Below are 23253 nucleotides of genomic sequence, written 5' to 3'. Positions count from 1 at the left end.
AATAAGGACACTAACAGCACCCATTTCATGGGGCGCCTGGGTGGCTCAGTTGGTTGGGCGACCAACTTCGGCTCAGGTCATGATCTTACAGTTTGTGAGTTCGAGCCTCGCGTCAGGCTCAGTGCTGACAGCTCAGAGCCCGGAGCCTGCTTCAGATTCTGTGTGTCCCCCTCTCTCTACCCCTCCCCTGCTCACACTCTGTGTCTCTCTGTCTCTCAGTAATAAATAAATGTTAAAAAGAAAACAGTACCTATTTCATAGGATTAGAAAGATTAAATGTTGAAAATAATAGTGCCCACCTCATGGACTTGTAAAATGTTGTAATAATGTCTCACTCACAGTTATTAAACCTCCAATAAATGTTAGTTATTATTGTCATCATCATTAGCATCATAACCATTATCTCAAGAACCTTGAATCTCTTGGGAAGAACAAGAATAGACCTTTCTTATTCCATTTTGTGCACCTAGTGTAATTAGTATGAATTCAGTAAATATTTTTACTTTTCATAAATTGTGTTTGTTTGTTTTCTCCACCAATAAATGTTTAGAGGAATGGAATTTTGCTGGTGAGCCTTAGTCTTAGTCTTGGTTATCATTAACAGTAGAGATGATGTGAATTGACCTTGGATCTACAAATATTGCTCCTCTGAGATTCAATATGCACTTGGATCTCTCTGTTGTCCTTTGCTTCCATCCCCAGACTCTGAGCATACATTGATCTGATAATGTGTCCACTGCTATCATCTCCAGAAGCTACATGTTACCTAACAGGAGAGATTCCATCTCATTACAAAACAACTGAATGCCTTCTACTATACTATGCATGGGCTTCCCTCAGCCCTACACAGCCTCCTTAGTCAATACAGAGAACTCTCCCATATTGGGCTTGGACTTTCCCTGATGCATATGAACATAGATAATTCCTATTGAATATGCTACATGAATGAGCTCCAGAGACAACTGAATGACTTCTTTTCTAAACATACCAGGTCAGATTCAATAAAAGAAACAAGGGGACTAATAATAGAGAAACGTTTTATGCTCCGACCCACAGTGTACAAGACCCTGATCTTAAAAACAGAATGTTTTAGGGGCGCCTGGCTGGCTCAGGGGATAGAGCATGCAACTCTTGATCTTGGGGTTATAAGTTTGAGTCCCACATTGGGGGTTTAGATTACCTACAGATAAAATCTTAAAACAACAATAAAACCCCAAAATATTTTAAGCTGAATATTCTAATATTAAATATTGAGACTATTTATCTTTTATGCTAAGTTCGCGGATCATACTTTATTTTAAACTGTAAGCTATTAGCTGCCTCCATAGATTATGCAAAACTCTGTTAACTTAGATAATTCTTTGAAATTCCAGGCATAAATTCTTAAAGTAATGCATGGCTTGCAAACTTAAAAAAAGATCCCTCTGATTTCAAAGGTTGACAGACTTATAAGTAGGTGAAGCTTGTCTACTCAGTAGAAAAACATAGGGTAAAATTTGGGAGCAATGCTGAGTTAAAGGAGAAAATACATACTCTGTTCCACCCCTCTCCCCAATCACCGCAGCAAGGTGTGAAGGATGTATGAAATGACAAATCCCTGGCCCAATGCACGGGAAGAATATAAATACTGCTCTGTAATCACTGCAGTGATGTGCCATTTGCTAAAATTTTCTGCTTAAGTGAGCCCAGAAAAACCTCCTATCCTCTGCAAATCAAAAAAAGAAATCAGCTCAAATGAAATTATATTATTTTGCTATATACAACACTCCCCTCTTTTCCCTCTTTTTTTTTCTAGTCCTAACATATTTATTGGCTATTAGCCATACTGATCGACCATTAAGATACTTAAGTATTACTGAGAAGTATGCCTAATGAAAAATGTTTAAAAATTTTTAAAAAAGAAGTGTCAAAACACATATATAACCCATAGGATATCAGAAGGATTTTCCATTCCAGAGTCAACCAGACCTGGGTTTGAATCTTGGTTTTGTTTGCATCTAGCTGTGTGATTTCATACATCTTTTTAACTTCTCTGAGCCTTAATCATTTTCCTTTGTAAGGCAGAGTTAATATGTACTCAAATGTGAAAATTAAGTTTGAAGATTAAATGAAATAATAGAAGTCATAAAGCGCAATATTTGACAAAGTAGAGTATCGGTAAAATTTGGGTCAATTTTTTCTTTTCTTTTCATGATGGAAGTACCTGTTGTGTCATAGAAAGAATGCTACATTTTGAACTGGAAGTCTTGGATTTTCATTTTTCACTTTATAATTTATGAGGTAATTTTGTTGACCTGTTTGAATAGATATTAGCTAGTTTTTAAGGAAAATAGATATTAGTTTCATTCTATAAGAAAAATAAATGATAATGCATACATTAAAATGTTTAATAAGCAGCAGGTATTCATATTATAAATTGACATATTTGAATAAAAAATATATACATATATAATACCCAAGTTTCCATCAATCTGTTCTTTAGGGACATGAAAAACTATACTTGTTTTATTCTAAAATGATACCCTGAGAATTTTGTTTCTTCTCAGTGTCTTCAAGGGCATATTTATTGGAAGTATCTCATAATAAACTGCAAGATGTCCTCAGAATGTGAAGGTTAAGGATAAGTATATTGGAATTGGACTCCAGGACACCCGGTTTTACATTTAAAATCAAGCTGCAATTTGTCTTTTCAATCTTGGTTCTCTCTGTACTTTTCAGCTGCCCTAATTAGTTATGAAAGTTGATGTTGATGATTTACCTCATGCCAGACTACTTCTTCTCTTTGTATATACTGGGGGAAGTCACCTTTGAAAGAAAAATTCGGCGTAGGTCCCACTACATTACAAACAAGAGCTAATATTTTTGGAAATTTTTAAAACCTTCTCCCAGTAGATAATGTTGTAGAAAGCAAACCAAAGCAGAGGAATTACCCCATGCCACTGATAAGAATCCACATCAAAGTGGTGCTTTCAAATGAGGTGACATTCCTATTCAAATGTATAGCTTCATATGCATAAAAATTAGTTGATCACCAGAGGAAAATAATTTTTAAAATCTAATTCAACTCACTTAATAAGACCATGAGCCAAAGAAGATGAAAGATGTCAAGAAAAAGAGAAAATATATATCAGCCAATAACAGGTTTCATTTCCTATATAAAAAAAAAAAATTAATGCTTAGTAAGATTTGAAAAGAGAATGAGGCCAATTCATTTTGATCCTGTGGCAATACTTTGAAGCTTACTTTTTAACCTAGTCTATTTTACATTTCCAGATGCTGTGAAAGGCAATGTATGCAGAAAGCAACACCAATGGGGATTTGGGTATTTCATTTTCCCCACTGTAGTAGTGATTTGGATCTTACTTTTTCTGAAAGCATCTTTAAAGAATTCTTCAGGCTGTCTGGAGAATGCTGGCTTGCAGAATTAAGCAGGAGGTCCGCATGGGTTGCTATCAGAGGTTGTAGTTGATTGATGTTGCTGAGAACTTCTTTTGCTTTGGCTGTGTTTTCAGGTGAATAGTAAATAAACTGGTATCCAGTACTGGAACAACAAAGATAAAGGCAAGTTACACAAAAAGTAGAAAGAATTTGCAGCTCTCAGTACCAGATGGCAAATGAGAAACAGAACTCCAAATAGCATGACTTCCTTTTGAACAGATAAGAACTATTCTAAGAGAACTTTACGATGTCCTAAGAGTTTTTTTAGGTAAAATAACCAAGACAATTTTCAAGACCAAGATTTTTTTGTAGTGGTTTTTTTTTTTTTGAAATTTTAAATGTTTATTTATTTTTGAGAAAGAATGAGATGGAATGTGAGTAGGATAGGGGCAGAGAGAGAGCGAGGGAGACACAGAATCCGAAGCAAGCTCAAGGCTTTTGAGCTGTCAGCACAGAGCCTGATGTGGGCTCAAACTCATGAACCTTGAGATCATGACCTGAGCTGAAGTTGGACCCTTACCGACTGAGTCATCCAGGTGACCCTAAGATTTTTAAGTGAAATAAATTCAGTTCTGCTCAACCTCCAGGAAGATTCTTTATAATTACATATGTCAGGTATTAATATTCAAAACAAATTATTGTTAATCACTAGAGAACTTGAAGTCACATTAGTATCCAAGTGAGAAGTATAAGCCTTTATATTCAGGCTAATCTGAATATAAATCCTGGCTCTGCTCCCTTGTAGCTAGGTGACCTTAGGCAAGCTTCAGTTTCCTCTTCAGGAAATTAGGAATAAATATACAAAACTTCTAAGAGGTGGGTAAGACTGATCATAATTTATGTGAAATGCCTAAAATAGTGCCTGATACAGAGCAAGCATTCAATAACTACTACCTATATTCCCCCCACCCCTGTGATACGTAGGGCAGGGTTAGTAAACTTTAATAGCTGAGAAATGGGGAGAAAACAAATTAATGCCAAGTGGGCATATGGAGAATTTTATTGGATAGAAAAATATTTATAGCATAAAAATTTCATTATGCTATTTTGTCTCTATCCATTTTGTTCCTAGAAGTTTCTCATTTAACTTGTAAAACACAAAATTTAAAACTGATTACCAACTGAGGAATATCTGACTTTTATAATCATCATCTAAGAATTAGTCAAGCATACTATGGGGGTAAGGATTCCACAAAAGGAAGGAATCTTTGGATTAGGAAAGACAAAGGAGGCATTCCAGCAGGGAAAGAAATAAACCCAACAAATACTAGCCAAACAAGAAGAAAAAAAAAAAAAAAAAAAAGGAGGGAAGTTCACAGAACTTGTTTGCATCCTCCCACAGTCAACTGTCAAAGCACTTTTCATACATCCTGCATTCTGTGTTGAGTATTTATTATTTTCTTTACATTTACAAGTTAAATTGTTAAAATTCTCAGAATTCCACTTCTTATTTAGAAATATGAGAATCTGTTAGAAAAACTAACATCTTGGGAGCACTCTCCCTTTCCATTCACACTAATGATTTTTAGGGGAAAGTACCAGTTTCTTCAGGAAGACAACACTCCTTTTGTAAACATATAATGACTATTCCTATCATTGATTGATTGATTGATTGATCTCAGTGATTAAAAGAAAAATCCTTGGTTGCTTAGACTATTCAGAAGCTAGGACAAGAATTTGATGAGGGGTACATGTTTGTGAAGGCTAAGAAACACATCGCTAGTGTGTGTCACAGAAGAATTGGCTCTTAATTTTATACTAACAGACTTTGAAATTTCAGAAGTGAGAGTTTAAAAATAAAACATGACTTAACTACTTATTGTACATATTTCAATGCAAATTAAAGCAAATGGTAAAGAACAATGGTGAGGAGGAGAAAGAAAACAGTTGTCCCTGCCAATTATCTAGAACTCTTTCCAACTCATCTGATCTCAAGCAGGAATGTGTTAAGACCTCTAACAAAAATCACGAACTGGGATGTCTCCTTTACTCATCTGTACTCAGATGGGATACAAAGTTCAATCCAAAACAATCCGTAGGAAATCAAACAACTCTGTGTTATTTTTGCAAAGAAAATGATTATCTTAAGATATTAGTGTGTCACCGGGATGGGGATGATGTTTGATACCCAGCACCTCTAACAGTGGAGAGAGACTTAACTATAGGCCTGACATGGAAAGCAATGTGTAGTAGCTGCTTGGTGGTCCCTTACACAGATCTGCTCTTCTGTCATAATTTGCTTTCTGGTGTCATCTTCTGGGTACTGACAGGCCTCGCACGGCTTACCTCTTGGAAAGCAGAGCTCTGGAGGCCATGTGTAGACTTCCATCTTCCTCTTCACATAACTGTCCTCCCTGAGTGGGTCATTCTTGCTTCTCCTAATTTACTCCCATGCATTCTTTTTGACTCCTGTCCCCAATGTCTCCCTTCTTTACTCATATCATACTTCCCTGCCAGTTCACTGTTACTTTATTGCTGAATGTTATCTAATTTCATTATTGTTTTCTACATATTTCTTGCTTTGCAAATTATTTTAGACTCTCCTCTCCAGTTGAGTCTACTACATACCTTTTCCAGATTTATTTCTCACATGTTCTTTCCACTATTGCTAGTTCAGTGGTCCTTAAATTTGAGCAGGCATACAATTCACTTGCGGATGAGGAGAGGGTCTGGGCATTTGCTTAAAAAATGCAGATTTCCTGGCAACACTGAGATTCTGCCTCAGTGGGTTGTGGCATTTGTAAAAACTATCTCGGTGAAAATCCTGATGCAGAGACACAGCTTAGCACTTCTATTTTATTTTTTAAAAAGGTTTTATTTATTTAAGAGAGAGAGAGAGATAGAGAGAACAGGGGAGGGGCAGAGAGAGAGGCAGAGAGAGAGAATCCCAAGCAAGCTTAGCACTATTAGCCCAGAGTCCAACTTGGGACTTGAAATCACAAACTGTGAGATGATGCCCTGAGCAGAATCCAAGAGTCAGATGCTCAACCCACTGAGCCACCCAGGCGCCCCAGCTGAGCACTTTTAGAGACACTGCTGCCATTGGTTTGGCTGTGAATCACCTCTACACCCTTGACCTTGCTACACAGTGACCTTAATAATAAAGGTTCTCGGGGCGCCTGGGTGGCGCAGTCGGTTAAGCATCCGACTTCAGCCAGGTCACGATCTCGCGGTCCGTGAGTTCGAGCCCCGCGTCGGGCTCTGGGCTGATGGCTCAGAGCCTGGAGCCTGTTTCCGATTCTGTGTCTCCCTCTCTCTCTGCCCCTAGCCCGTTCATGCTCTGTCTCTCTCTGTCCCAAAAATAAATAAACGTTGAAAAAAAATTTTTAATAATAAAGGTTCTTTTTCTTATTCTTAGTTCCAAGTTCCTTATTCTTAATTTATTCTAATTTCCATGATACCCTTTCCAAGGCTATCTTTGTACTCCGTCTTTATATCTAGCACCAGTTGTTTTGGTCCTTTCTCATTACCAGTGCTGCCTCCCCTCACTTTTCCCCACCATTCCTTCATCCTTTCCTCCCCCAATCTCCCCGGTGGTAGGACATTATCATAACTCCTTCCCCCTCCTCATAAGTCAGTCTCCACTGGAGCAAAGTTACATAGCAGCTGTTGATGCTCCCAATTAGGTCACCTAATAATGAGCATCTTACCTACTGAGGCAGAAAGATTCATTTTCCACAATAAAAGCCAATGTTAATGTCCAGGGTGAAATACTATGGTATGGGAAAAAAAATATCGCCACCCACAAAATAATTTTAAGTATACATAAATTTCCTCTACCTATTCAGTGCCTTACTCTTTAAACATGTCATATATTTTAATAGTTATAGCTTTTTAAATGGGAAGTTATGAGTATAATTTAATTATCGAGATAAAAAGTATATAGCTAAACTCTATTTTATAGTGGTCTGAAATTGAAACTGAATCCAAACACTTGAATCAACTATCAATCAGACAAAACCAGAAGAAAGACAAAGTATGTGCTTGGACAAAAAATACTTTATGGGATGTAAGTGATATAGCAAATCATGGATAATGAAAATTGAAATTAATTTTGTAATATTTTTCTATTGATGAAACAGTGGACAAAAGTGCATTATCTGTAATATAGACACACTTTAATATGTATCTATTTAATTATTATCAGTTTAATTAGAACACCTCCCCATAACTCATAGAGGCATGTACGTGTTGTTACCAGAGAAGTCATATTTGGGAGGTGTAAAGTAAAATAAAGCACTCAGTGAAATAACATTCATATTCATAAACTCTAATTGCTAACCAAAATTCAACCAAAACAGGATCATATCCTCTTACGTTTATTCCACCTCGGTCGCTTTTTTGCTGGTCCTCCTTATCTCCCCACCTTGCAGTGTCGGCACCTTCCAAAGCTCACTTCTTAGGGCACTTCCTTTTTTTAGTCCCCAGGCCCTTCCTAAGTAATTTCATTTAATCTTGTGGTTTAAATACTTTAGTTGTGAAGATTCCCAAGTTCACATCTCTAGCCTAGACCTTTTTCCCTGAACTCTGATTAAAAACAAAAGCTCTCCTCTTGACAGCTCCAATTTATCATGTCCCAAACTGAACTCCCTATCTGCTCTTCATTCTCAATAACCAGCTCTTTCTACACGCTTCCCCATCTTAGTTCATGGCAAGTCCGTTCGATGTGATGTATGTCTATTCTCTTCCTCTTTTACCTTTTTCTTTTTTTTTCTTTTATTTTTTTTTTTCCCCAGAAAATTTCTGTTATTTCCTTCAAAACATATGCAGAATTCTTGGGGCGACTGAGTGGCTCAGTCGGTTAAGCGTCCGACTTCGGCTCAGGTCATGATCTCACGGTCTGTGAGTTCAAGCCCCGCGTTGGGCTCTGTGCTGACAGCTCAGAGTCCGGAGACTGCTTCGGATTCTGTGTCTCCCTCTCTCTCTGATCCTCCCCCATTCACGCTTTGTCTCTCTCTGTCTCAAAAATAAATTAACATTAAAAAAAAAAAAAAAGGATTCAATCACTTACTTCCACACTCATTGCAACATCCCTGGTGCAAGCCCCTATCATCTTCTACCTAAAAATTGTTTTTCCCATCTCTGCCCTTACTCTAAGACATTGAAATTCTGGGCTTATGCCTAGGGTTGAAGGAGGCAGGGGACAGGTGAGGAGAGAGAAATAAAGCAAGTGCTTCTTTAGCTTCCTGCCCACACCCAGATCCTGGGACTTGCTCTGCCACTTATCTGTGCCTTTCCTCCTCCATGCCCCTGCAACCTCCACTCCTTAACCCATTTGCCCAACCAAGCCACTATTTTGGTAAATAGAGTCGTGGAAGAGTATAGGTTAGAGATGATGAACAGTCAAGGAGAAAAAAAGGGAAGGAAAAGATCAGGGAAGAGAGGCAGAGGCAGAAGAGGATCAGGATTGAGGAACATAGGGGAAAAAATGCTATACAATAATGCGCCTCTGCTCCTGTGGCAGAACTAAATCTCCAGAGAAAAACCTGAGGACTATTTCCACTTATTTTTTTTTTTCCCAACTCAAGCACTACTTGTAAAAAAACGATCTTTGAATCCAGAGGGAGGGATAGACATTCTCTCAGTTCTAACTGAGAAGAAAACTATGTGGGTAATAAATGAAAATTTACACCTTAGTGCACTTGAATATATATACCCTTTTGGCTTCACAGGGTTTAACAATGTGCTTCATGAAATTGTAGAAGGTAAACACATACCTCTCTGCTTTCCCCCATGCATCCTTTCCATTTTTTGATAGAATTATAACTTAGAGAAAAGAACTCTAAGGAAAATGGGATTTGATTTTGTTTGCCTCCTATGGACTTCACTTACATAATTAAATTAGTTACATGATCAAAGCTTAAATTAATGCTTATCTTTGAAACTACTCTTTTTAAAAAATATTAGTTTCATGGAAGTTTTAGGATCATTGTTTTGAACAGTACACTTGATTCTGCCATTTATTACCTCTGTGACAGGTGATACTAATTAAGAGGAAAAAAAATCCTACAATTCATTTCAGCTCAACTTACCTTCGAATGAAATTTGCCTATGGTCTCTGATCACAGTGGCTCCTACTATCCCACTTTTCAGTTTACAAGTTCTTATCTGCAATTTCTTAACCATTAAGACCTTTCTTTTTTTTAATGTTTATTTATATTTGAGAAATAGCATGCATGTGTGGGGGGTGGGAGGAGATGAGAGGCAGAGAGAGAAGGAGACAGAGGATCTAAAGCCTGCCCTGTGCTGAAAGCAGCAAGCCCAACCAGGGGCTCGAACCCAGGAACCGACTGAGCCAGTCGGGTGCCCCTAAGACCTCTTTTCTACATACAACCTTTCCTTAGCCCTATTCTTACTCTAATAAAAATCTCCAGGGACTGTTATATGACCTTTAAATAAACACAGTCCAGGGGCGCCTGGGTGGCGCAGTCGGTTGAGCGTCCGACTTCAGCCAGGTCACGATCTCGCGGTCCGTGAGTTCGAGCCCCGCGTCAGGCTCTGGGCTGATGGCTCAGAGCCTGGAGCCTGTTTCCGATTCTGTGTCTCCCTCTCTCTCTGCCCCTCCCCCGTTCATGCTCTGTCTCTCTCTGTCCCAAAAATAAATAAATGTTGAAAAAAAAAATTAAAAAAAAATAATAAAATAAATAAATAAATAAACACAGTCCAATGTGATTTCATTTCCTTCCATGGCTTATTTCCACTTATTCCTAAATATACTTGTCCTGATTCCTTTGCTAATTTCCAAGGGTCTGGTCACTTCTATTTGTGCCTAGTATGGCTTCCGGTATTTTCATGTTCACTCCTCTATGAAGGTGTAATGGAGTAATACCCAAATGAGGTCCCCCGATTCCCTTTCATCTCAAAAACTTTTCAACTCCATCCTGGACCTTATCCATTCACATGTCTTATACAGAGTAAGATAAGGTACACAAATAGAAACCATTCTCAACTACACTGCACAAGTAAATGTTCCCTTGACTGCAAATTAGCATGAGGGGCCTTTTGGGGGTGATGAAAATGTCCTAAACATTAGAATGTGATGATGATTGCATAGATTTACTAAAAATCATTGAACTGTACATTTAAAATAGGTCAGTCCCAGGGTATGCAAATTACACTACATAAGCAGAGAGTTGAATGGTGGTTGTCAGGGCTAGAGGGAGAGGGAAATGGTGAGTTATTAGTCAAAGGGTACAAAGTTTTGGTTAGACAAGATGTCTAAGTTATGGAGATATAATGTACAGCACCATGATTATAGTTAATAATACTATATCGCATACTTGAAATTTGCTAAGAGGATAGATCTTAAATGTTCTCACCACACATACACATAAAAGAAGACAAAGACAAAGATGCAGAAGAAGATGAAGATGAAGAAGAAGAAAAGAAAGTAACTATGTGAGATGATGTGTAGATTAATTAACTTCATTGTGGTGATAATTTCACTATGTATATATATATATCAAAACATCAAGTATTGTACTATATATATATTTATATATATAAATGTATATAGTACTATATATATTATATATATAGTATAGTACAATATATATATTGTGCAGTACAATATATACCATACATAATATATACATATATGTATATATGTACATATACAATATACATATATACACAATATATAAAATATAGTATATACAATATTATATACAATATACATATATATGTACATATATGTATATATGTATACACAATATACAATATATGTCTATATTGTATATACAATATATGATGTACTATTGTATATATTGTATATATATTGCATAATACAATATATATACAGGACATTATATATATACATATAAATGTATACATGTGTGCACATATATATATGTATATATACACACACATAGTTTTTATTTGTCAACTATACCTTAATAAATTTGGGCATAAGTAAGCAAATATTTCCATAATATGATATTATAGTTAGTGATTATAATTCTGGGATAAGAATACAAGAAAACAGAAAGTATATTTAAAAGTCATTTCATTTTTTTCCCTGTTAAACCTAAAAAGATTTTTGTAGATGTTTCTAATAAAGCAAAAAAATTTTATACTGTGAAATTTACACTCATAATACAAATCTCTTTCATTTTAATAGTGAATAGTCATTGAGTCCACACTACAGGATTAGCATTATGCTAAATATGTAGAGATTATTTTATTTAATCTCGACAACTCTTTGAGGAACAAATTTTATTTCATCGTACAGATATGGAAGTTGAAGCTTGGGTAGGTTAAGTAACTTATCCTGGATCATACAACTAGTATGAATGGTAAAACCAAGGTTTCATCCCCAGGTTTATTATCACGCAGTTTGAACTCTTAATTATGTTTTACTACCTCATGAACATGATTCGGGCTACTTTAAATTTGGAAAAATTATAATATAATAACTAACACAGGAAACATCTTTCTTTGGTAACACAATGGTAGGTACAGCCTATAAATATTAAAATAAAATATAATTAAAGACATTCTCATCTTCTAATTAAAACAAAGCTCATTAGAGAAGATACATGATTCTATTTTATAAGACAGGTTAGACTAAAAAACGAATTTGAAAGTTATCTCACAATAAATTGCTTTCAACAAATATTTAATGACTGCTACTGTGTATGCATTGAGGAAGGCAAAAGGCCAGAGGTAGCCAGCAAGATAACTGGTGGATGAGCATGATGATACCAGTCCTCTAAATGCCACAAGCCAGGGGTGGTAGCTGAGAAGAAGAAACAGGGAATAAATAACTGCTTTACCTCAGTCTTCTTTCCACAAGACCTTGTAAGCTTAAATATCCTTTGGATAGCTATAGCTTCAGAGCTTGTTTACTAACTACTCAGTCCTATTGCTCTTAAACATTCTTGAGAGGTCAGACATTCATTTACAAGCAATGTCACATGGTATTGGGACAAAGGATGTCACATGGCATCTAACTTTCCATCTATTTTGTAGTTGGAGATTTTTTCATGTCACCTAGTTTTCCACATTTTCTGGAAGGAGAAGTGGAAAAAGGTTTTCTAGAGACATTTCACTCATTCTACAACTAAATAAAAGAGAGGAGAGATAGAAAATAAAACTATCCTAAAAGAATTAGAGCTCTGTCTGCATCTATCAGCACCATTCTCAGTAAACTTACTATCCTTTCTAAAACATGTACCTGTACGTTTAGATTGATGTCCTCTGTGTATTTACAATTTCATGTTTTCTTTCAGGTATGTTTTTATATACATCTCTGCATACCTCATAATCCACACAGTAACTGAAATGCTACATAGTCACATCACTCTAGTGATGCGAAGAGTTTGCTTATTCATTCATTCAAGATGTTTCTTATATTTTACGATTATGAATAGAATCTATGATCGCCTTTGAAAATTTTACTTTTTTTCTTTCATTTTTTTTTGATTGTAGGTATATTCTTAAATAAGTGCTTCCTGAGGTATATTTGGGAGGGCTATGTATAGAGAACCAATAAAGCTAAAGTCTTAGAAATATGTTTTACTGACTACTTTACAGAGTAATTTTAGGCAGATTCAAACAGTAATCAATCTGAGGGTTAACCACCACACCAAGTCATGTATTTTTTGTAATTGTACAGGTAAAGTGATTTCCTTTTATTTTTTATTATTTTTTTAAAAATTTTTTTTTCAACGTTTATTTATTTTTGGGACAGAGAGAGATAGAGCATGAACGGGGGAGGGGCAGAGAGAGAGGGAGACACAGAATCGATAACAGGCTCCAAGCTCTGAGCCATCAGCCCAGAGCCTGACGCGGGGCTCGAACTCACGGAGCGCGAGATCGTGACCTGGCTGAAGTCGGATGCTTAACCGACTGCGCCACCCAGGCACCCCAGTGATTTCCTTTTAAAAGTGTGTTCTCATTGAAGTCCATAAGGAGTTGAATGCACTAACTTTTTTTTTTTCTTAAATTTCTATCTGATGGGCAGCAAAATCAATTCTGGAAAGGTCATTTATAACTTACATTATTAGCTAGAACTAATACTGTTCATTATTAAGAGCATTTCTTTTGTATCAAATATCTACTGATTGCATGATAGTGAATAAGCATGGAAGAAGAACCCAAAAGTGGGGACAGAAGTCCAATTTTCTAGCTCTGGTTCTGTCATTATCTGCATGGGTGATTTACTCTTTGGACTCCCATATTCTCTTCAATAAAGTAAAAAGGAGAATTTGTGATCTCTGAGATTCCCTGTTGGTTCTAACATTTAAAAGATTCTTTAATCGGAAAAAAGGCACAGACTCAACAAAATGATTTTCTTGTTTCCCAAAACTTATTTTCATATTGAATGTATACAACTGACTTTATTAACTAAGCAATGGAAACAAATGGTTTATTTCCTCTACTCTTTTTCCCAGAAACTTTTGCATTTACCCAATTATATAAACCAGAGTACTAAGAATCCCTCAACCCTGCCTAGTCTCCCTCAAGTACTAATCCAGTTGGATTTAAATTCTTTACAAGTTTTCTTATCGCCATGGTCACCCATTCCTTCTCCTCATTAGTATTATAATGGAGTAATTATTTACCCTTCATTTTTTTCACACTTGGTTCAAAATACAAACCTGATCCTGTTAATCTTTAGACAAAAACCTGCCAGTGAGTCCCATAACCTACAGTATGAACTGCCAGGACTTGATATTTGGCTCCTTCAGATTTGGCTCTTTTTCTGCCCACCCTTATATCATTTCTCTCTCTCTCTCTGTCTCTCATTCTCCCATGTCCCTCCTTCCCCTCTCTCTTGACTTCTCCCCTCCTCTCCCTCCTTCCCTCCCCTTTTCCTTCCCTCTCCTTCTCTCTCAGATTCCCTATGCTCTTGGAATTTTTGAGTCAAGGACAATGGATGACATCACCTTACCCACTTGTGCCGTACAGAATCTTGGGAGTCTTTCTTGATATCTCTGGATTTTTACCTCCCACTCCACACAAACGCACAAAATCCAAACAATTGCTAAGCCTTCCCAAATATTTTGGTAACCAATCTCCTCTTCTGTATCTGTGCTGACATCACCCCAGGCCAAGCCATCTTTCTCCTCTACAAGATCATTGCAATAACTATGTATTCATACAAACCTCATGATGGGGGAGGACACTGGCATTGTTCAAAGTCCCATCTAATAAAGATTTTGCAAAAACAGTATTTTTCTCATGTTACACAAGCCAGTTTTGTGATTTTTCCATGACATAGATCCCATACATACTTTTTCCTTTTTTTTTTTTCTAAGTTAGTACTTTCACTATAATTTTGCAAAGAATGAGATATTCTATAGTTAGCTTATAAAGCTCTGGAAAATATAGTGCTTTTTATTTTCTTGGAATTTACTTGTAGATGATTTTATTTTCTGCTGTTTTCTGCCTTTGAGACAATGGATATTAAATATCTAAACTAATAGAGAGCTTTATTTTATTATTTTTGAGAGGACAGTATGAGCAGGGGAGAGGGGCAGAGTTGGAGAGGGATGGAAGGAGGAAGGGAGGGAGGGAGAAAGAGAGAGAAAGAGAGAGAGAGAGACAGAGAGAGAGACAGAGAGAGACACAGAGAGAGAGAATGTTAAGCAGACTCTATGCTTAAGGTGAACCCAATGCAGGGCTCAATCTCACTACCCTAGGATCATGACCTGAGCCAGAATCAAGAATCGGTAGGTCAAACGACTGAGCCACCCAGGCACCCCTAATAGAGAGCTTTAAAAATATGCTGAAAATTATTCAGTGTTTAACCTGAGTACAAAAGTTCTTCTTTGGATGAAATGCATACTAGTTGAAATGACCTAATAGTGCCATGATTTAATTTTTTTCAGTTTACGATGAAGGAGAAATGCAACTCCTGATTTACAGAAAATAAGTCCTTAAACCATATTATTTTTTCATATTTAGTTTTTAAAGAAAAGCTTCTCTCTGTAATTTGCTTATTAGAGTTCACATTTTATCTTCTAAGTCCCAATCTTTCTGTTGATTAACTTTTTCTTCCCAAATAAAACCAGAAGTCTTATTTTAGTAACTGTGAATTAAAACATTTAATTATAAAGTCAAATTATCTTCCTGAGAAATTGTGATGATATATTTTAAAAGTCTTTCCTTAAAATCTCAAGATTTTAACCACTCTTTCTAGCAATGTAATGATTTCAAAAGAAATCAGCCACATCAATAGTTCAAACAAAGAAAAAGGAGGGTGAGAAGTTCAGTGACTTTCCGAAAACCTCAAATTAAGATTGATGATGCATTTTATCATTTTAGACACTTTTCTCTTCACCAAATTTATTACCACTATAAATTCTAGGTCATTTAACAAACTTATTTTCATTTACAATTAAAGTCATTTCTTTAAAGGAAAGATTCAATTTTTAAGAATTCTGAACTGTCACACTACATACAGTGCTTCCTGCCTACACTTCAGATCACACTTGGCTTCACAAGCTTTTGGGTAGGTGACTGGAAAAATGTCACCAACTAAAGTGTTAAAGTCACTATTGCATTACAAATGTTGAATCAGATTTTAGGTTGGGCTATTTTTTACAAAATTTATCACCTATGTCCTTTCAGAACACATAAAAGTATATTTTGCCTTCCTAGTGAGGTACAAACAAATGCAAACATTCTAAAATCTGAAAAATGGCTTTTTTTTTTTAAAAGAGAGAGAGATAGAGAACATGAGCAGTAGAGGGAGAGAGAGAATCCCAAGCAGGTTTCCATGTCCAGTGTGGAGTCCAAAGTTGGGCTGGATTTCTTGAACCATGAGATCATGACCCAAGCCAAAATCAAGAGTTGGATGCTTAACTAACTGAGCCACCCAGGCAGCCCTGAAAAATGGCTGTTTTTAAAGCTTATGACATATTTTCTACAAATATCTGTTTTGTATTTCTATTTCTGTTTCCTGACTCTATTTCTGTTTCTTGGTTCCACAAATATTCCCTATATTTCTGTTACCTGATGCAGTCACACTGATGTCTTCAGGCAGAGGAGAGATACTCCTATAACAGGCAATCAATCCTTCAACAACAAAAGTTAGTTCCTGAGGATACTGTCTGTGGTAAACTGGACACACTCAGTCCATGTCCTCATGGCACACACAGTCCAGAGGAGAAGGTAGACAATTAGGGATGATTGTACATGGGAGGCTTCAAGTAGAAGTGGTCTAGCCAAGGGGTCAAAGAAAGCTTGCAGGGGGCACTGAAAGTGAGCTAGTTCAGTCTGGCTCATATAAGGGGTGTGATAGACAAAAATTTAGAAGAAAGTGGGGCCAGATAACACATGAATATATCAGGCACCTTGAACTTTACACTTTAGGCAAGAAGCAGCTAAGAAATATCCAACATTATGAAGCCACAAGATTGTATTTGCCTTTTAGAAATATTACTCCAACCAAGGTGAGAAAAATGGATTGGATGAGAGCCAACCTGGAGAGAGAATGATTAAGAGATTTGGTGGTAGAATATTTAAAACATGGTGATTCCATGGGTTAGAGTTACCATAACCCATAATTTATTATTTAAATAAATGCTTTCCTGAAAAATAAGAAGGTAGAACTGATAGTACTGATTTTATTTTACTTTATTTTATTAGTTTTTGGAAGTGGAAGCAAAGGAAGAAAAATAGTCAAGGATTTCCGCTTTCTAGGTTGAACATCTAGGTGAATGGTGCTGACTTTTATTTAGAAAAGATATTCTCAAGAGAAGTTTGAGGGAAAGGGATTGAGGGATGATTGAATATGTTGACATTGAAGTATTTGGATGATACCATTAATGCAGAACTGTCTTCTAGATGGTTCTAAATGTATGTCTGGACTCATGCGCCAAACCTGGGCTTAACCCAGACATGGTGTCCGAAGCCCAGTGCTTGAGAATATGTGGGCAATTAGGAATTTTATGCACATTGACACAACTTTTTTTGGAAAACAACATGGCAGCATCTCTAAAATTTAACCACCTCAACTAAGAACTTTTAGGAGCTTATCAAAAAGAAATACAAATTTTCAGGGATATAAAATAAGGGTGTATCTTGTAGATGCAGGTGGTTATAGCAAAAAGTGGAAATAATCTAAATGACCATCAATATTGAATTGGTTAGATAATAATGCTGCATTCAATAAATAAAATCCTACATAGCTTTTAGAAAAAAATGAGATCTACGTGAACTGAAATGAAGCATTGTGAAAACATTTTTCTGAGTGAAAATATACCTGTTTATATATTTTTCATAAAAAATAGCTAATATCTATTAGGTCCTCATTATGTGCCAGGTACTATTAGAAAATGTTTGGTGTATATGCAGTCTTCAAATCTTGAGAACAACCCTATGAGCCAAGCAACATTTCCACACCACAACTGAGGAAACTTAGTTATATTGAGGTGAGGCAATTTGACTAATGTTACAAAGCTACTAAGTACCCAAACCATGATTTAATCTATAAAGGGACTGGAGTCTATGAATTGTCTGAAAGTTTCTGCCTTAACCCAGAATGGGGGTCAGAAAAATAAAACTTAGTTATGGAAAAGTCAAGAACATTACATTCCCATGAACCTGAGTTTGTGGACTGAGTCATAGCCATTGATAATTCAACTGGTTGGATGCCTAGAAGAAATTACACAGGGAAACACATTTACTGTTCCAATCGGTTTATTCTAGGGAGAGATAAGGGAAAAGGTAGGCTTTTCACTTTATATGCTTCTTTATTCTCTGAATTTGTGTGCTATAAGCAAATTTTATTTTTCTATAGTTAAAAAGAGAATAAAGAAGGGAAACGCTGCATTACAAATTCATTTAGGATCGTATGCAAGTTAAAAAACCCTTTTATTTCCTCGTGTCACATGTAGTTTAATGCCTTGCAAGCCTAATCATTTAGTTTGTTCAGTATGTTCAAGTCTCAACATGACTATTTATTTAAACACATTTTATTTTCTTGTTATTCCAAACTATAAATGTGTGAGAGATAAAACCCACTTACTCTTTAAGATTTGATGTTGTTGTACAAGGAGCTGGCTACATGCGGGGAAATGCACATGGAGAAGAAAAACCTGGTACATAGTTTTGGCAGACCTAGCTTTCTATTTGCTCAAATATGAACTGAGCAGAGAGCTAAGAGTGACTGAGGAAGACTAAATCATAGGTGGAAGAAAATATACCCTCAAGGAATCAAATTATAATCTGCACAAAGAGTGAAATTGTTATCTCCTTGAAAATAACATATTGCCGGTTGCTGGTTCAAAAGAAAAAAAATAATGGATAGGGCTTTTATTAACACCTACTCTTTATTTCCACAGGGCCTGTGTGATTTAAAGTGGTGTGTGTGTGTGTGTGTGTGTGTGTGTGTGTGTGTGTGTGTGATATAAAGTATTTTTTCCAAAAGGAAAGAAAATGCATTTGGAAGTGAACAGAACATGAATTTTAGCTATAACCTATGATAGTGATATTTTATTTTATTTTATTTTATTTTATTTTATTTTATTTTAGTTTAGTTTAGTTTAGTTTATTTATTTGGAGAAGGAGAAAGAAACTGGGGGAGGGGCAGAGAGAGAGGGAGAGAGAATCCCAACCAGGCTCTGCATTGTCAGTGCAAAGCCCAATGGGGAGTCCAAACCTACAAACCATGAGATCATGACCTGGGCCAAAATCAAGTCAGACACTCAATGACTAAACCATCAACGTGCTCCTATAAGACTGATATTTTAAATAGACTAGCTTTGCTGGATTGGGCACGACTTCCAAAGAACCACAAACACGTAGATTTTTTTTTTCACTGTAGAACATTCATTTAATGTCCAGAGAAGAATTAGCCATCTTAAGCCGTTTTGAATTTTTAAGTTCATAATAGAAAAAAAATAAAGCTGTAAATTACATGTGGGAAAACAAACTAGAAGAGACCATACCAGTATGCCACCAGTAACTGTCTTGTTGAAGAGGGAGATTATAAGTAATTTTACTCTTTCTTTTGACTTTTCTATACTTTCCAAAAAAAAATACACTCAAAAAGCAAATAATCCAATTAAAAAATAGGCAGAGTATACAAACAGACATTTCTCCAAAGAAGATATATAGATGGCCAACAGACACATGAGAAGACCCTCAATATCAGTCATCATCAGGGAAATGCAAATCAAAACCACAATGAGCTATCTCCTCACACCCATAAGAATGGCTAAAATTGAAACACAAGAAACAGTAAGTGTAGGTGAGGATGTGGAAAAAAAGGAATCCTCTTGCATTGTTGGTGGGAATGCAAACTGGTGCAGCCATTGTGTAAAACAATATGGAAGTTCCTCAGAAAGTTAAGAATAGAACTACCCTGTGAACCAGTAATTGCACTACTCAGTATTTATCGAAAGAATACAAAAATACTAATTCAAAAATACTAATTCAATACTAATACAAATTCATGCATGCACCCCTATGTTTATAGCAGCATTATTTTTAGTAGCCAAATTATAGAAGCAGCCCAAGTGTCCATCTAGAGATGAATGGATAAGGAAGATGTGATATATTCATACAATGGACTATTATTCAGCCATAAAGAAGAATGAAATCTTTCTATTCCAATGACATGGTTGATGCTAGAGTATAATGCTAAGTGAAATAAGTCAGTCAGAGAAGGGCAAATTCCTATGGTTTCATTTGTACGTGAAATTTAAGGAACAAAACAGATGAGCAAAGGAAAAGAGAGAGACAGAGAGAGAGAGAGAGACAGAGAGAGAGGGAAACCAGGAAACAGATTCTTAATTTTTTTTTAACATTTATTTATTTTTGAGACAGAGAGAGACAGAGCATGAACGGGGGAGGGTCAGAGAGAGGGAGACACAGAATCTGAAACAGGCTCCAGGTTCTGAGCTGTCAGCACAGAGCCCGACGTGGAGCTTGAACTCACGGACCGCGAGATCATGACCTGAGCTGAAGTCGGCCGCTTAACCGACTGAGCCACCCAGGCGCCCCACCAAGAAACAGATTCTTAACTATAGGGACCAAACTGATGGTTACAGGAGGGGATGTGGTTAGGGGGATGGGTGAAATAGGTGACAGGCATTAAGGAGTGCACTTGCCATGATGAGCACCAGGGAGATGTATGAAAGTGTTGATTCAGTATATTGTACACTTGAAACTAATATTACACTGTATGTTAAATATTATCAGTAGAAAATATTTTTAAAAATCTCTATTATTGAGGGGCGCCTGGGTGGCTCAGTCGGTTAAACATCCGACTTCAGTTCAGGTCATAATTCCACATCTCGTGAGTTCAAACTTTGCATCGGGCTCCCTGCTGTCAACACAGAGCCCACTTTGGATTCTTTGTTTCCTCTCTCTCTGTCCATCCCCCACTAGTGTTCTCTCTGTCTCTCTCTTTCTGTCTCTGTCTCTTTCTCTCTCAAATAGAAATAAATATTTAAAAAATACATATACACTATTGAAAGATCCAAAATGCTACTGAAAAGACATACGGCATGATCTCTTGGTGCTTACAAAATACTAAACAGATCACACAGTTGTGATCTCAGACTAAACTGCTCTGCTAGTGAGTGACAAGACAAATTTCTAGAAGAAATCCAGAGATCAAACTAGAGACAGAGAAAGAGCTTCAGTAGGAAAAAAATAACTAGAGACAGAGAATCAGCTTCGGTAGGAAAAATATAATAATTGGCTCCCTAAATCAAATCACATATGCAGTCTTATTACTTTCATTGAATATATTTGAATCACTCATTGTTTCATAAAAAAAATAAGAAGCTCAGTCTTCGTAACTGCTTCCTAGTCTGCTCATAGTTAGTGGAGAGAATACAAAAAGGGATGAGTTGGAAAACTCAGACAGATTTGCTTAGACATCTCAGCTCTACATTACTAACTAAAAATGTTACTTTATGTTTTATCTCCACAAATTAAGTAGCGCAAGAAGAATATATATCAAAGGTAGTGGTATGAAATTCTGCATCCAGTTCTCCCATTTCTGGTTTATTGAATGCCTGCTATACTGGAGGCTACACAGAGCTTCCTTTCCTACTGCAATATTTTTCTTTTTACCCAAGCAGTCTCCTATCTATAATAGAGAATGAGGAAATACCTATTTGTATTTCTCCTTGTAACAGGAAAGTTTTCCTCGGAGTTTTTGCCATATGATTACATAGCCGTTGATCTCTTAAAGGTAAGACTGATTTGTGTAACTCTTTGCATTAATATTCTGCTTTCCTTCAGAACATTTCCCCAAATTCTAGTACAGGCTCAGCTTGTTGTAGGCTCAAGGAGAATCTACAATATTCCTGTCAGTAAAATTTTAGTTCATTTTCTTTATGACTTTTCCAAGTGATTTTTTTTCTATCTTCTGTTTGAAATTGTGGGGTAGTAACTACTGATTTTGGGCACCTGGAATGACAGACTGGGGGGAGGGGTGGAAAGACCAAAGCACTTCCTCCTCCAGGCAGGCATGTGACATTGAGTCATTTGCAGGGAGTTGGCTCTGAATGCTCCAAATGAATAGGCAGATCACAGGGAATTAATATTCTCACACAAGAGTTGACACTGCCCTTCACTGGTACTTTTTCTTCTTTATAAAGGCTCTTGGTTTTCATGAGTTACTTTTTCATTTTAAGGAAAGGTTTATGCTTTTAGGTCATGATCCTACTCAAAGCTCTGGCTGGGTCTGAAATTCCTGCTGAAATCAGAAATGATCAAAGCAGGCAATATGCGTGGTTGTGGCAATTCCCCCCTTTCTTTGAAACAATAACAAAAGGAAAAAATGATCATATTTTGAGGGAGGAATCCACAAGTTTTAAGTAGCTTCCAGATACATCACTGATTCCAGGGACATGTAGATGTTTGATGTAACTATTTTTTTTTTAATTTTTTTTTTCAACGTTTATTTATTTTTGGGACAGAGAGAGACAGAGCATGAATGGGGGAGGGGCAGAGAGAGAGGGAGACACAGAATTGGTAACAGGCTCCAGGCTCTGAGCCATCAGCCCAGAGCCTGACGCGGGGCTCGAACTCACGGACCGCGAGATTGTGACCTGGCTGAAGTCGGACGCTTAACCGACTGCGCCACCCAGGCGCCCCTGATGTAACTATTAAAGACAATGCCTTACACATCCTAATTCTGGTCTTTAAAAAAAAATGTGCAATTAGGCTTTTGGCTCATATAAATCTCATGTTTACAGCATGAAAACCTTTATACTATGCTCAATTTTACTTGTTTGCATGTTACTTCAGCCCAAGTTGTCTCAAATCAAAATTCTTATCGCTCCCATCTTTGCTTCTGTTTTGTAACTGTTTAGTGAGCTCAGGATTCTTTAAACACAAAGCTCTAGTATGCAAGTTGTAATATTTTTCTTATTTCAACAAATACTACTTTGCATAGGTTTTCTTTCCTCCTGCTACATATCAATTGAGGTTCTATACATTTTTCAAGGTCATTTCATCTGTGTCACTATTCTTGTTTCTATTCTCCACACCCTTCCTCAGCCTCAGTGGTGCTCAACTCTAGCTACACATTTGTCTTACCTGGGAAGCTTTTAAAACATACCAATACCTGGGCTACATTCCCAGGACTTGCACTTAATTGGTCTGGGGTGCTATCTTGCCATAGATAAAATCTTTTAATTTTTTAAAAAAATGCTTTTTTTTTTATTTTTGAGGCAGAGACAGAGACAGAGAGACAGAGTGTGAGCAGGAGAGGGGCAGAGAGAGAGGGAGACACAGAATCTGAAGCAGGGCCCAGGCTCTGAGTTGTCAGCACAGAGCCTATGTGGGGCTGGACCTCATGAACTAGGAGATCATGACCTGAGCCAAAGTCGGACACTTAACCAA

General features: G+C 36.7%; 1 protein-coding gene across 9 annotated transcripts in view; it reads right to left on the bottom strand.

Annotated features, from left to right (window-relative positions):
* Positions 1-23253, bottom strand: part of INPP4B (inositol polyphosphate-4-phosphatase type II B) — a 789997-nt gene that overhangs the window by 134678 nt on the left and 632066 nt on the right. For all 9 annotated transcript variants that reach the window (XM_040473200.1, XM_040473128.1, XM_040473146.1 and 6 more), the window contains one exon: positions 3364-3541. In XM_040473200.1, coding sequence (XP_040329134.1) covers positions 3364-3541 — 178 coding nt within the window. The remainder of the gene's footprint in view (positions 1-3363; positions 3542-23253) is intronic.

This window comes from Herpailurus yagouaroundi, unplaced genomic scaffold, assembly GCF_014898765.1.
Source record: "Herpailurus yagouaroundi ecotype Mexico unplaced genomic scaffold, PumYag 28, whole genome shotgun sequence".
Lineage (NCBI taxonomy): Eukaryota > Metazoa > Chordata > Mammalia > Carnivora > Felidae > Herpailurus > Herpailurus yagouaroundi.
Note: the sequence above shows the minus strand (reverse complement) of the source record. Positions and strands in the feature narration are given on the sequence as shown.